The following is a 12173-nucleotide window of genomic DNA, read 5'->3' as shown; positions in this document are numbered from 1 at the left end:
GCGCTTGCCAAGGTGCTTTGCGACGAATCCGGTGATCCGTGACAGTTCTTGTGCCACTCTTGGATCCGATGGGAAGAGGACCACCACGAAGTCCGTGTCGAATCCAGTGATCATGGCTTCGTCCTCCTGTCTCCTAGTCACACACATTATTATTGGTTTCTTAAACATGGTCACCAGACTTTCATAATCAGCTTTGGTATCTATTTTTATGGTTTGATCCTGTTTATGGCAGATGCCAGGAACCTGGTAGATGGGTTCAAACATCTCGTTGCGCGATAGCACAGTGACGTCCTTGGGATTGTAGCGAATCCATCCTGGCTTCACTTCGAGATCAAACAAAAGGGAATTCGCCAGGGTAGGAAGCTTTCCGTTACGAACAAGATCAGGAAGAGATGTAATCGGACAGAAGAATAAGCCAGCATTGCTCTTGCTTGACATCGTTGTATGGCAACGTATTGCTCGGACGAAACTAATTGGTTCTATATATAGATGTAAGCATTTATAAACGTTTTTCTTGAACCCATTGCGTACCCTTTTCCCACCGGAATTCGATTTAATATCACTGAACCATCGCACACAAAAGACCCGCATTTGCACCTCGTTTGATAACAATTAATAGGCACCATGGAAGCGACTGAATGGGCTCGTGTGGGCTCCAAAGGCACGAACGACGTGCAAAGACTTCAAAGTGTTAAAAACTGATCTTGTCTACTTTGATAAAGAAGTCTTTAATACAGCAGTCTCTAGAAGTATTAAAAAGTATTAGTGAACATCGTTGAATTTGATAGCGCTAGAACGCAAAAGTCTATGTTTTCTTTTCCATCGTAATAAACCGATCGTCGAGCACAAAGAAAGAGTCCTCAAGGGTAAAGACATTATCAATTACTTGTAAACCTTCAGTGTAGACAAGACAATTAGCAAATGAAGCATTTTTCTCTCGAAACCAAAATAACAATGGAAGCACCTCGAAGGTGCCCAACTAAGAACACACCGCTATTACAAAACACGTGGCCACTGGACGAAATAGTAGTGGCTGCACGTGCACGTGCGGTCACGTTGATTTTGGTAGATTTTGGTACAACGACGTGAAATGACCACATTTAAAGTTTCAATAAGAACGTGAACACACGACAGACATTTTTTTGTCGTTTTTAAGTTAAAGCATCGTTCAAGTAATCAGTTCCGTTCCTGGAACGTTCGTCCACATACACTGGAGCAAGCTGAAAAAAAAAAATCAAGAAATGGTTCAAATAACCATATTTTTTGCTATGCAAGGTTAGATCGTCAAAAAGCGACAAACGCAGAGAATCCCACGGAAACGCTTACACACGCTACAAATAACTTAAAGATGGCGTTGCTCTCGTGGTTGCTTAACTAATAGTGACCACTAGCGCGGATCTAATCTCGTACCCAGATCTCCCACGGTCAGGCGGAGGGGAGATCTGGTAAAGTTCGATTTGAGGCCCGGAATACGGGCCTGCCCATCATCCTTTGTCCACCGTGCTGAATGGCCGCCGGCTCGTAACTGTGATCATTCCTGGTGAGGTTTTCGCTTTCGAGGGTGCTCTTCGGAACGTTCTTCGGTCGAGAGGACAACAAAACTTGAAACTTAAACCAAAACGAAAAAGGCAACAAGAGAGATTACAATCAACAAGCGCGGTAAATCACTTTTTTACTAAGATTAGTTCCTACCCTTTGTGACCATCTAGACCATCTTTGCAATGAAAACTGTTCCAAGAACAAATCCATCGTAATTGTGCTTTCTCCACTCAAGATCAACGTGCTTATCGACGATCAATTAAAAAGACTTAAGTCAACCGGAGTAAGCTGTACCAGTTTTCGCCTTAGATGGTAACTGTATTGAAGATACTGTAATTTACAGGCAGGGAAATGTCATATAATTTTTGTGCACCCCAAGGTAAAGGTAGCAACAGACAGTGCAGAGAGTTTTTGTTGTCGAAGCTTTATCAGAAAAATTTTGTGGTCGTTGTTGTAGATGAGGCACAATAGAGTTACTGATTGGCATCTTGGTGTTAAATTTCGCATTGGAAAGTCAAATGGTTCATGTCATATTTCCATTTGCAAAGTTTCAGAAATTGTGGTCTACCAGTGATACGTAAAAATTATTTCTTCTCTTTGTAGTCTTTCAGCTGATTTGGTCACACAAATTCTCCTTCTTCCATAAGTTAATGGTTTAAATTTCCAAACCAAATGGATTGTGTAAATGCGGCAGGTTTCTTTTACAGGCCAAAGGACACAACTCAAGCTCACTGTAATAATATAATTTTATATGAACCAGCTAAACAGGGCCTCCTCCTACCTACAACAACTGTCCACTCCTATAACACCAGAAATTCTGCCAAGCTTAATTTCCACCGACCACAAGTTAGAACTAACATAGGCAAATTTACTTTTAAGTACTCTGCTTCTGTCATATGGGAAACTGTCCCCATGGCATTGAAAAAAACAAAAACTTTTAACAGGTTTAAGAAACTTTATAAGGCCCACCTGATCTCTTGTCAATCAAATAATATATGTTCTGTTTAATGATCAAATATAATAGTATGTAACTATCTAATAATAATAATAGAGTTAAAAATAATAATAATAATAATAATAATAATAATAATAATAATAATAATTGTCTGCTCATATTTTGATCTTTGTTGTCGCTGCTGTTGCTGCTGATGTGTTGTCCTTTTCCTTTCTTTTTGTTTGTTGTTGTTGTTGTTTGTTTGTTTGTATGTTGTTTTTTTGCTTTTTTTTGTTTTTATTTATTTATTGTTTTGTTCTTCTTTTATTAAGCTTGTCCTGTTTAGATTTCTTGCTCGGTTCAGTATATCTCGAACATACCTTAATTTACACAAATGTAATTCTCTCTTGTACATCCTAGGCTCTACAAACATTTCCTACATTTTCTAATATCTCAAAAGCTCAGTGTCATTTCTTTGTTTACTTAAAAGTAGGTGGTGGTCAGCTAGAAAGCCTTTGCTACTTTGACCACCACAGACATTTTATAATTTGTACTGTATTTATTTTTATCTTGTAATCATTTGTTGTAATACTTTTCTTTCTATGTTAATGTTGTGTAAATAGTGTGAAATAAATGAACCATGAACCATCCTAGCCCTAACACCATGCTACTGTCTTGGTTATATACCAACAAACCAGAAAGACCTGTCCGTGTAAATGGTAGGCGCCCAGTTATGTCCAACATTAAAATACCGAGTACACCCTTGCTGTTTTAAAGGGGTTTTTTTTTTTCTCAAAAATGGAAGTTTGAATTTTTTTGGGGAAATGGAGGTACCACATCTGGATTTGGGATCTGAAGAATGTTTGGTTACTTGCAACATGTGAGCAAACAGAGCAAGTCCCTATGAGTTTCCCATTAGAGTTTTATTTGGTAGTGATGAGCTTTCCATTTCAGTGGTTCTTGATTCACCTTTATCACATAACACTTGAAAAGTTTTCACCTGAAATTTATGTTAAGTTTAGGGGACATGCCCCCTCGACTGCTTCTTTGATGACAAGTTAATAAAGGTTATAATTTTACACATAGGAGTCCACAGACTTGAAAATTAGAACCACATAATACACAAGTCTAATAATATTTGACTCTTGATGTGAAGAACAAAGGTCATTATCTGCATTTGATTTGCAAGGCACAATGAGCTGCTTAAATAATCATTGTTGTACTGAGCATTGCATTATTTGTACATGCATAGAGGATGATACACTAAGAATAATACAAGGTTCCTTATGTCCAAAGCAGCTATCTTGGTGCTTGGACACTCACCTCTGATGGGATCCTTGATTTCAGCAAAAAAATAATAATAATAACAATAATAATAGGAAGGTGTGAAGGTCTTTTGGGCTCATAAAAGTAGCAAATGGCAGATAAATAGAAAACAAATAAAAAAAAATATTTCCACTATTTGTTTTCCTGTGCATGTCTGTGTGTTCTAATGAACTGTCACCCATTTCTGCAGCAAAACAACAGCTTTCACAGTAAGCTGATCTTCAGTAACCATGAATTCCTAAGTATTCCTTAACCATTGCCTTCCATAGCCAGGAAACAACATTTAATCAAACTGTCAGACACAAACCCACTGCAGAGAAGTGGTGGGGAAAAGAAACTTTGAAAACAGTGTCTGTCTTGGATGAAAATTCCTTGTTGATGCCAATTCCTTGAGCAAAAAAAAATTTTCTTGTATTGATATTTGCACCCATGTCAGGTCCTAACTTTTCTCAATATTAAGACCAGCAACACAAAATTATGTTCAAGGACTTTTCACACAAGTACACAAAAAATATCAGAACAGTGAACCTAGAACCTTTAAGCCCCAGTAGTGATCAGTATCAAAATTTCTCCTAATATTTATCAATACACAATCAAGGAGAGGTCATGAGATCACCAGTGGTGAAATTTCTTGATATTTCAACAACCTCCCTATAATGCTACTATGAAAAATGGACATGTAGAGACCAGTAAGGAGAAACTGTATGTTGACACTGAGGCTTAAAGGTTAAAAGCTAATAAATACAGAGCCATTATTATTGTTGGTGATTATCGCAGCTTCTTTTATGCTTCGTCCTTCCACCACCCCATGCGTCAAAAAGGGCTTAGTTACTTGAGAATCCCTTTTTATTCAGCCTTCTCATTATCCATTTTCTGGTAATTATATTGTCTTATTCTAATGGAAAGAATAACAACATCCCAGTGAATGACTACAGTTTTTTCTTAATTAATTGCATCTTTGTTCAGGGGGCACAACTTCAGAGTACAGCAAACGAGGAACACTTTCCTCAGTATTCCCTACAGCGAAGATTGTTGTCATGACAACAACAGCAACAGAAAAACAACCAAACTACAATCATACAAAGTTTGAATATGAAAGATTTATGGAGTACTACAAAGGCCCTCCTATCTTAACACAAAGTAATGTTGACCAGTTTGATTACATATTTTCGCCCATAGCAGATGAACTTATCACCACCAATGTCAAAAATTAAGCCTATCAGCCTATTATTTACTCATCATTAGTACTGTGTGGAGTTGGGGGTGCCTTTTTGGGTGGAAAGCTTGGGGATCACCAGTTCTACCTTACTCCCCAAATTCCTCAAAATGCACTTTTGGCTCAGTCTCATTCTCTACAGACTGACAATGAATATTATTTGCCACAATCTTTGGGAATGGGGTTTGATTCTCATTGTGTTGGAAGGATAATAATTTATTCATTTTGGTCTTCCGCAAACTATGGAAAGTTTTTCCCAAGAAAGTGGAAGAGATGGGAAGCCTGCTACATCAAAACTTTACTTTAACAACAATCATATTGGTGCAAATATTGAAGAAATGCAACGCATCATGACAGATTAGTGTAAATACCCCAGAAATCTGTGCAGGGGAAAATTTTTGCTTATATAACCACTTTGGTTTTGGCTTTTGTGTGAGAAATGCAGCTGTTGTGATATCTGTTGTCCGAAATGACTGTCATTGCTCTTAATGATGTGTTGAGCTGTGTCCAGCTGTTTTAGCCCTTGAAAATATTCACATCACTGATAGGAACTTTAGGAACTTGCCTCTCCCTAGAAATCAGGTGGAAGAAATTAAGGCAGAGTTAACAAGAAATAAAGGAGAAACTGAGGCCAGTGATAACTATTTGTATCAGAGAATGTGCTAAGGATTACAATGGAAGTATTAAATGAAGTGTGTTTAGTACTTCAAGGACTCCATACTAATGATAAAATAATGGAGAAATTCCCCTATCTTGAAGAAAAGAACAATGGCAAAAAGATTCTAAAAACTATAAGTGATGTCAAATCCAAAGAGGCATGTCCTCCTTTTAAAACTACTTCTTTTCTAAAGCCTATCACAAGCATAGACCTGCAAAACATTAGGTGGTGCAGACATGTAAACCAATGTCCCCATTTTTATTTTAGAGGAAGGCTAGTTTTATATTTTGGATCCAAATTTTTTTTAACTTAGTAGGTGGGAGAGAGGGGATAAAATTAAACTAACTGCACTTACATAAAGAGCCCTAATCGGTTCAGACAAGGTGTTCTCTGTTGTAGTACGGGTTTCATTACTATTATTTTGGCGGTCATAAGTCGGACATTTTTCATTTCTCTTAGCTGAGGGGTGGGAGGGATATTGATCTCACCAGATGAATAATAATATCGTGTGGACACTCTATCAATTTCTCCAAAGTCCTATGAGAGATGTTGTATGGATCTTGAAGGAATAAGCACACTGGTCTGAAAGGACTAATATTATATTATGAAGTCTCTTACTCAAAGTCCAGTTCAATTTATAGAAGGAAAATAGTCTTTTAGCAGAAGACAAAAACTGAAAATATGCTAGCAAATGCGGCGCGCGTGTTCAGGAACTCAAGGTAAAGTATTTTGGGGAAATTAATTTGCGTTTACTAAATAAATAATCATTTAAAAAAAATCATTTTTTGTCAAGAAATACCAAAAAAAAATATATGACCTACCTCCATTTTATCCCCAAAAGTAAGCAAGCTTATATCCATCGTGTTGGAAACTTGTGTAATTTGGCAAGGCCGTTTGAACGTTACTGCAAACTCTTTTCGGCTAAAGTCGCTGTTGTCTTCCGAAAAAACAATTTCTCACTGTTCTCTCCCCACACAAAGGGCATGTATGTATTAAAACGTCGCATGACAATCTTAATCGGAGCGAAAACTTTTCCGTGTTTTTGTTTCTTCCCCGAACTGAGCGAAAACCAAACACAGAAGGAAAGAGCCAATCACAGAGCAGATTAGAATGAGGCATTCTTAATTCTGGTAACCAACCAGAAATGGCGTTGTATCGAACTTTACCAGATCTCACATTTCGACATTCCCGAACCGACGACTGAGATCGGGGTACGAGATTAGCGCGGATCCACGTCAAATCGCGCCTAGCCTTCGTGCCAGACGGTACAAAGAGGAATAGAGGAGGGGAATCGGGCGCGCGTGCAATGCTCGATCGCGCGCACGCCCGATTCTCCTTCTCCCTTCACCTTTCTAGCCCCTGCTACGCAGGCTAAATCGCGCCCCCTTTTTCCGATAAGATTAGTGAGCGCCTTCGGCGCGAGCCTCTTGGGTTGTAGGTACCTAAATTACCCTTTCCTGGATTTAATTTTGTTTTTGAGTCACTCAGACAGGGCCCGGTTGTTCGAAAGCCGATTAACGCTAATCCCCGATTAAAAGTTAACCGAGGTTTTTAAACCGCTTGCTAAAAATGTTTTCAAAAGCTAATTTTAAGGTAAAGAGAAGTCTAAGTCAAACTTAAGGGACTAAAATCTTTTGGAGGAATCTTTTACTGATCAGCTGTTAAACTCGAATCAAAGTTCACGTTAACTCAGGACACAGGATTAGCTTAATCGGGCTTTGCACAACTGGGCCCAGGATAGTGGCCAATTCCATCTTTTCTCGGATGAAGCCTTGCAAATCAGCGTATTTATTATTTCAGTGTCAATTTCCATACTGCATGAATTAAGATAAGTCCCGTTAATGGCGCTTGTGGCATGTTTTATTGTGCATGTACGTTTTAATCGCCTCAGGGCAGACACATTTCTCTCAGGCCCCATCCCCGCTACGGTCAACTCTCGCCCTGCGAACACTTCGCTATTACGGACACCCCGATAATACGGACAGCAATTAAATCCCCGGCAGAAATAAATTACACACGTTTAACTAAAATAAATTCCCACTATTGCGGACTCTCGCTGTTTAGGACACTAACGCGCAGTCCCGAGGGTGTCCGGAATATAGAAAGTTGACTGTGATGGGTTTTCTTTTTAAAAGGCATACTTTTTCATACGTTTCGGCCTATCGTCCACACTAAAAAACCCGAAAAAGTCCACGAAAACGAAGACTTTAGAAAACGCATCGTTTCTAGTGTGGACTGGTGAAAACGGAGACTTTTGAAACCGTGACGTAAACAGCGTCACATACCATCGGTTCCAGTCAAATAGGAGCATGGCGGATGGTACATCTTGTGATGTTAACACATGCGCAATCCCAGGTCTATTCGTCTCATCGTTTTCGAGCGTGCGTGGACAGGTAAAAATGACTCGAAAAACGCTAGTGTGGATGAAAATTTTTTGGCCTCGTTTCGCCGAAATGAAAACGGACACTTTTGAAAACGCATAAGTGTGCATGGGGCCTCACATTCGGATATGGCAACTGGTCAGCTGACAAATATCTTGAGGCGCCACTGTATCTTAACGAAGCATTTTACCGTGGGGTGTTTCGACCAGGGTCAGAAAAGGAAAAAAATAAGAATAGATTGAAATTGGTTAATTGAAAACTGAAAAATAAAAACGCCGATCGATTCATGCCAAACTAAGCAAAATAAAACTGAATTAAATGCGCATGTTAATCAAAATAGGCTGAGAGAATAGAAATGTCGTCAACCTTTACTTAAACTGTTTACCATAGCACAATTCGTAATATCATCAGGCAGTGAATTCCAGTGGAATACCGATTTTTGGAACCTCCTAGGGAAACTGAATTTGGTTAAAAAAAAAAAAAAATTATCGGAGGTAATTTGACCTAAGCAAATCCAAGGGACACGACTTTTGTTTCGAAGAATCGGGAGTTTGGGAAAAATCGAGGGTTCGACTAATCGAGATTCCCCTGTACTGCGAAACAGCGCCCACCATACGTTTTCAGGTTTTTTAAGGAAGAGTTCTTAATGGATATTTGGTTACTAATATACGCTGACCCATTAAGCGCTCTAAAAGTGATCAAGATAATCATAAAATTTAATAATACGATGTTCAATTGATAACAAATGCGGTTCGACGAGGTGGTGTGATATAATAATTATTGTATTTACTTAACCTGAGTATCACACTTGAGTGCTTCATGTTTTTGATTATTTTTTAACAACAAGAACGCAAAACACAACACAATCTTCAACAATTACACTTTTATTCATACAGCTATGTTATCTGGACAACTAAGTCTTCCATACTGCATCATACGATACTCGTGCAACTTGAGCCGGTATCTGTATGTGACTAATTACTACTAGATTGACTTTAAATTGCAAATACCTAAGCGTTTCTACGATTATGTTCTTCTATTATTTGTTTTTGTTTATTCTTTTGGTGATCTTTTTATAATTCTTTTCCCTAAGATAGCGAGGCCTGACTGCGAGGCTCACACCTGGGGGTTACACTACAAAAATGTATTCTTGACAAGGGGTCTACATTATCAAAATGCATTAACAGTTTTAATGTAAGCTAGCGGTTGCTTGTATGTGCTGACGACAATTTTGACGAATTACTTGGGTTTCTCACTGAACGCCCATCAGTTTTAAGAGTTCTTTTGCGGGAGCTTGACTGTGATCTGTTTAGACAAGAAAAGAAAAAACAACAGTCAACTGAAAGATTGTCGATTGTTTTGATAGGCATGAAAACCAAAATGTGAAGATTTTTCATTTAAAAAAAATCGCTGGTTTGTAAATTGTCTTTGGTATTTTTACTTTTGTAGCCTATTTTAGGAAAACTTTATCGATTTCAATTAATTTGAGGTGCGTTTAGTTGATCTCCTGGAGGTCGAAATATCCAAGATGGCGGAGCAAATGAAGCAGCTACATAAGTAAATGTCGTCATATGACGTCATCATCGGCACGTCGGCCATCTTGCCGAAAACCAAAGTGGGTTCCAGCACCCCCTAATCCCCGCTAATTCCCCCGTCTTGTATCACGAAGGGGTGTGCGTTTCCTTGAACCTCCGAAAAATTAAGATGAATCCTCAGCACTATGCCTTGACAATTAGCAAGTGGAGGTGAATAGTGGTGGATATTTACCGACCCGCGAAGCGGCGAGGTAAATATCCACCACTTTCACCGACACTGAGATGAATAATTGTTTTAGTATACAGCTATTTCAATTAACGTTGTCGGATCAAAATAAAGCTAAAAGACAAGACCGCAATGTTTTGTGGGATTATTTTTTATGAACAATTTCATCAAAATCATCCCTGCACGTGCAGGTCATTGTACTGCTAATTACAACGTATTGTTTTCTCCAGGCATGACTGATTTTGATGAATTTATTCATAAAAAATCCCACGTAAACTTTCGGTCTTGTCTTTTAGCTTCATGCTTTCATCCGACAACGTTAGTTGAAGTAGCTGTATACCACACAAGCTGAATAACTAGCGGGCCAAAATTCCTTCATTTTTGACAGTATACCGACGAATGGTGGGAAATTTTAAAATCTCGCGCGCCGCGCGGTAAGCGATTTCTTGTTGTAGAAAGTTCCGTCTCGCTTTCTTGCGAACAATTAAAACTTTTTGAGACACTTGTTTAGTTGCTAAAGTGTCATTTCTTTAATTGTTGTGTGAAATTCGTCTTGATTTTGAAACCATACTCCAAGACATTAAATGTTTTATTGTCTAGATTGTAATTATAGTACTCGGCAGTTTTCGTAAACAAGGCATTGTAGTTTCATTTTTCGCCTTAGAATATGAGGTTGGAAAAATTAAATAACTTATAATTTAATGCCCTCAAACTAAACTTTGTTGCCAATTTTGTACTTTTTGTAACAGCTGCCTCGTTTATTTAAATAGATTTCTCTTTAGTGACCGTGGCGAAACGGGAAGCCATCTTGTTTCTCTTCGGTTGCTCGGAGGTAAATAGTACTTGGCTAATCACCTCCGAGCTAGCCAATCAGCGCGCACGAAAAGTACTATTCACTTGTGCGGTATATACTAATGGACACTAGTGATGGGATAATACTCGGGATACACGTACGTATAATTGGGGTTCATTAATTCAGCCGCTGGCTTAGAACTTATGACCTACCGTTTTCACCTCCGAATACTGCTGCAGTCCATATTCACCCCTAGAGAACAGTGAAAGATTCCAGTGAGCAAAGAGTAACTATTATACACAGGCCAAAATCCATAGTGTATAGTATTATCATTAAAATTAGGCCAAAATACATCGTGTATAATGCAGTGTTTCGGGTAACTAGCATGTGCATAGCAATTAACAAACTAAAGGAATTACACCGACTATTCACGGGTGACTGACTCAGACTGTTTTCCTAGTAATACAATTAATCTCGTGATCAAAATCGACACAGTTTTGATTGGTCGTCAGACACATCAGTGGTTATCTTCAGTAAGAGAAGTGTGTAAGCTTCTATGAGAATGATTACTACGAAAACGCAATAAACTACAGTGTTAATAAACTTACAGCTCCCTTCCCACTCCAGACTGTTTGTATCCGCCGAAGGGCGCCTGTACGTCCAGGACATCGTAGCAGTTAACCCTGACGAAAGACAAGTGAGATCAACAAAACTGTCCGAAGATATCAATATCAAGTTTACAACAGAACTACTAACAGTGTCGTAGAGGGAATATCGCCATTATAAAGCCTCCGCCGACGAAACGAGGATGCAAGTTAATAACCACGTTTGTAAATGTCATCCCATTTTTTTTTAATTTCGCCAGTTATAAATTACATTGAAACAAAAGAAAACAAATAAACATCATATTAAAAAATTATGTACCTAAAGTAGTTACATGTTTACAAGTTTACAACACTTGATAAATACTACATTATAAATATATTTAAATTCATTACATTAAAACTATATTAACTAGGTAGACATGAATGAAATTACAAAATTACAAATATAACATAATTATACGGATTTACAAAAGAAAACACACCGATGAAGTATTTATGGCGCAAATATAATAACAAAAAAGTGACAAGGAGACTTCGAAGAAGCTTAAAAGCTTATGGTAGTCTCGAGGTCTCCTCCCAGGCATTTGAAATTAAAGTAATAAATTGTACGCATCCTATGCATGTAGAATGCAAACGAAACCGCAAGAGGGGGCCACAGGCAAAGCAAACACAAGTGGAACTGACGATTCACACGTACGTTGTCCTTTTTATATTTCTTATGGTATTAGTTGGGAGAATTTCCCAACCTGTCAACTCAGGTGGTGATGTCCTCCTTTTTTCCTGATCCGTACGTTTAATCAAGCAGTGATGTTTTGTGTGGAGAAATTACATGCCGGTCACTGATCAGCATCAAATTTCTCCTTGTAATATCAATGCTTATGCAACCCCTGAGGTCATGAGAATTAAGGATATGATCACCCAAGGTGAATTTTCTTGATATTTTAATAACTTCACAGCACT

At 38.3% G+C, this 12173-nt stretch overlaps 1 protein-coding gene and 1 long non-coding RNA gene across 2 annotated transcripts in view; both read right to left on the bottom strand.

Annotated features, from left to right (window-relative positions):
- Positions 1–4627: 4627 nt before the first annotated feature.
- Positions 4628–6889, bottom strand: LOC146476114 (uncharacterized). The gene is made up of 2 exons (XR_014865697.1): positions 6495–6889; positions 4628–5586 (listed from the first exon to the last, which is right to left on the bottom strand). It is a non-coding gene; the product is annotated as an uncharacterized LOC146476114 (long non-coding RNA).
- A 2033-nt stretch (positions 6890–8922) lies between these two features.
- The window catches only part of LOC146476113 (aldehyde dehydrogenase, mitochondrial-like), a 19118-nt gene continuing 15867 nt past the window's right edge, over positions 8923–12173 (bottom strand). The window contains exons 12-14 of the mRNA XM_085114935.1: positions 11217–11291; positions 10821–10860; positions 8923–9359 (exon numbers count right to left, since the gene is read on the bottom strand). Of these exons, the coding sequence (XP_084971061.1) occupies positions 9327–9359; positions 10821–10860; positions 11217–11291 (148 nt within the window). The 3' untranslated portion in view covers positions 8923–9326. The remainder of the gene's footprint in view (positions 9360–10820; positions 10861–11216; positions 11292–12173) is intronic.

The sequence above is a fragment of the Pavona decussata genome, unplaced genomic scaffold (genome assembly GCF_977016875.1).
Source record: "Pavona decussata unplaced genomic scaffold, jaPavDecu1.1 SCAFFOLD_79, whole genome shotgun sequence".
Classification (NCBI taxonomy): Eukaryota; Metazoa; Cnidaria; class Anthozoa; order Scleractinia; family Agariciidae; genus Pavona; species Pavona decussata.
Note: the sequence above shows the minus strand (reverse complement) of the source record. Positions and strands in the feature narration are given on the sequence as shown.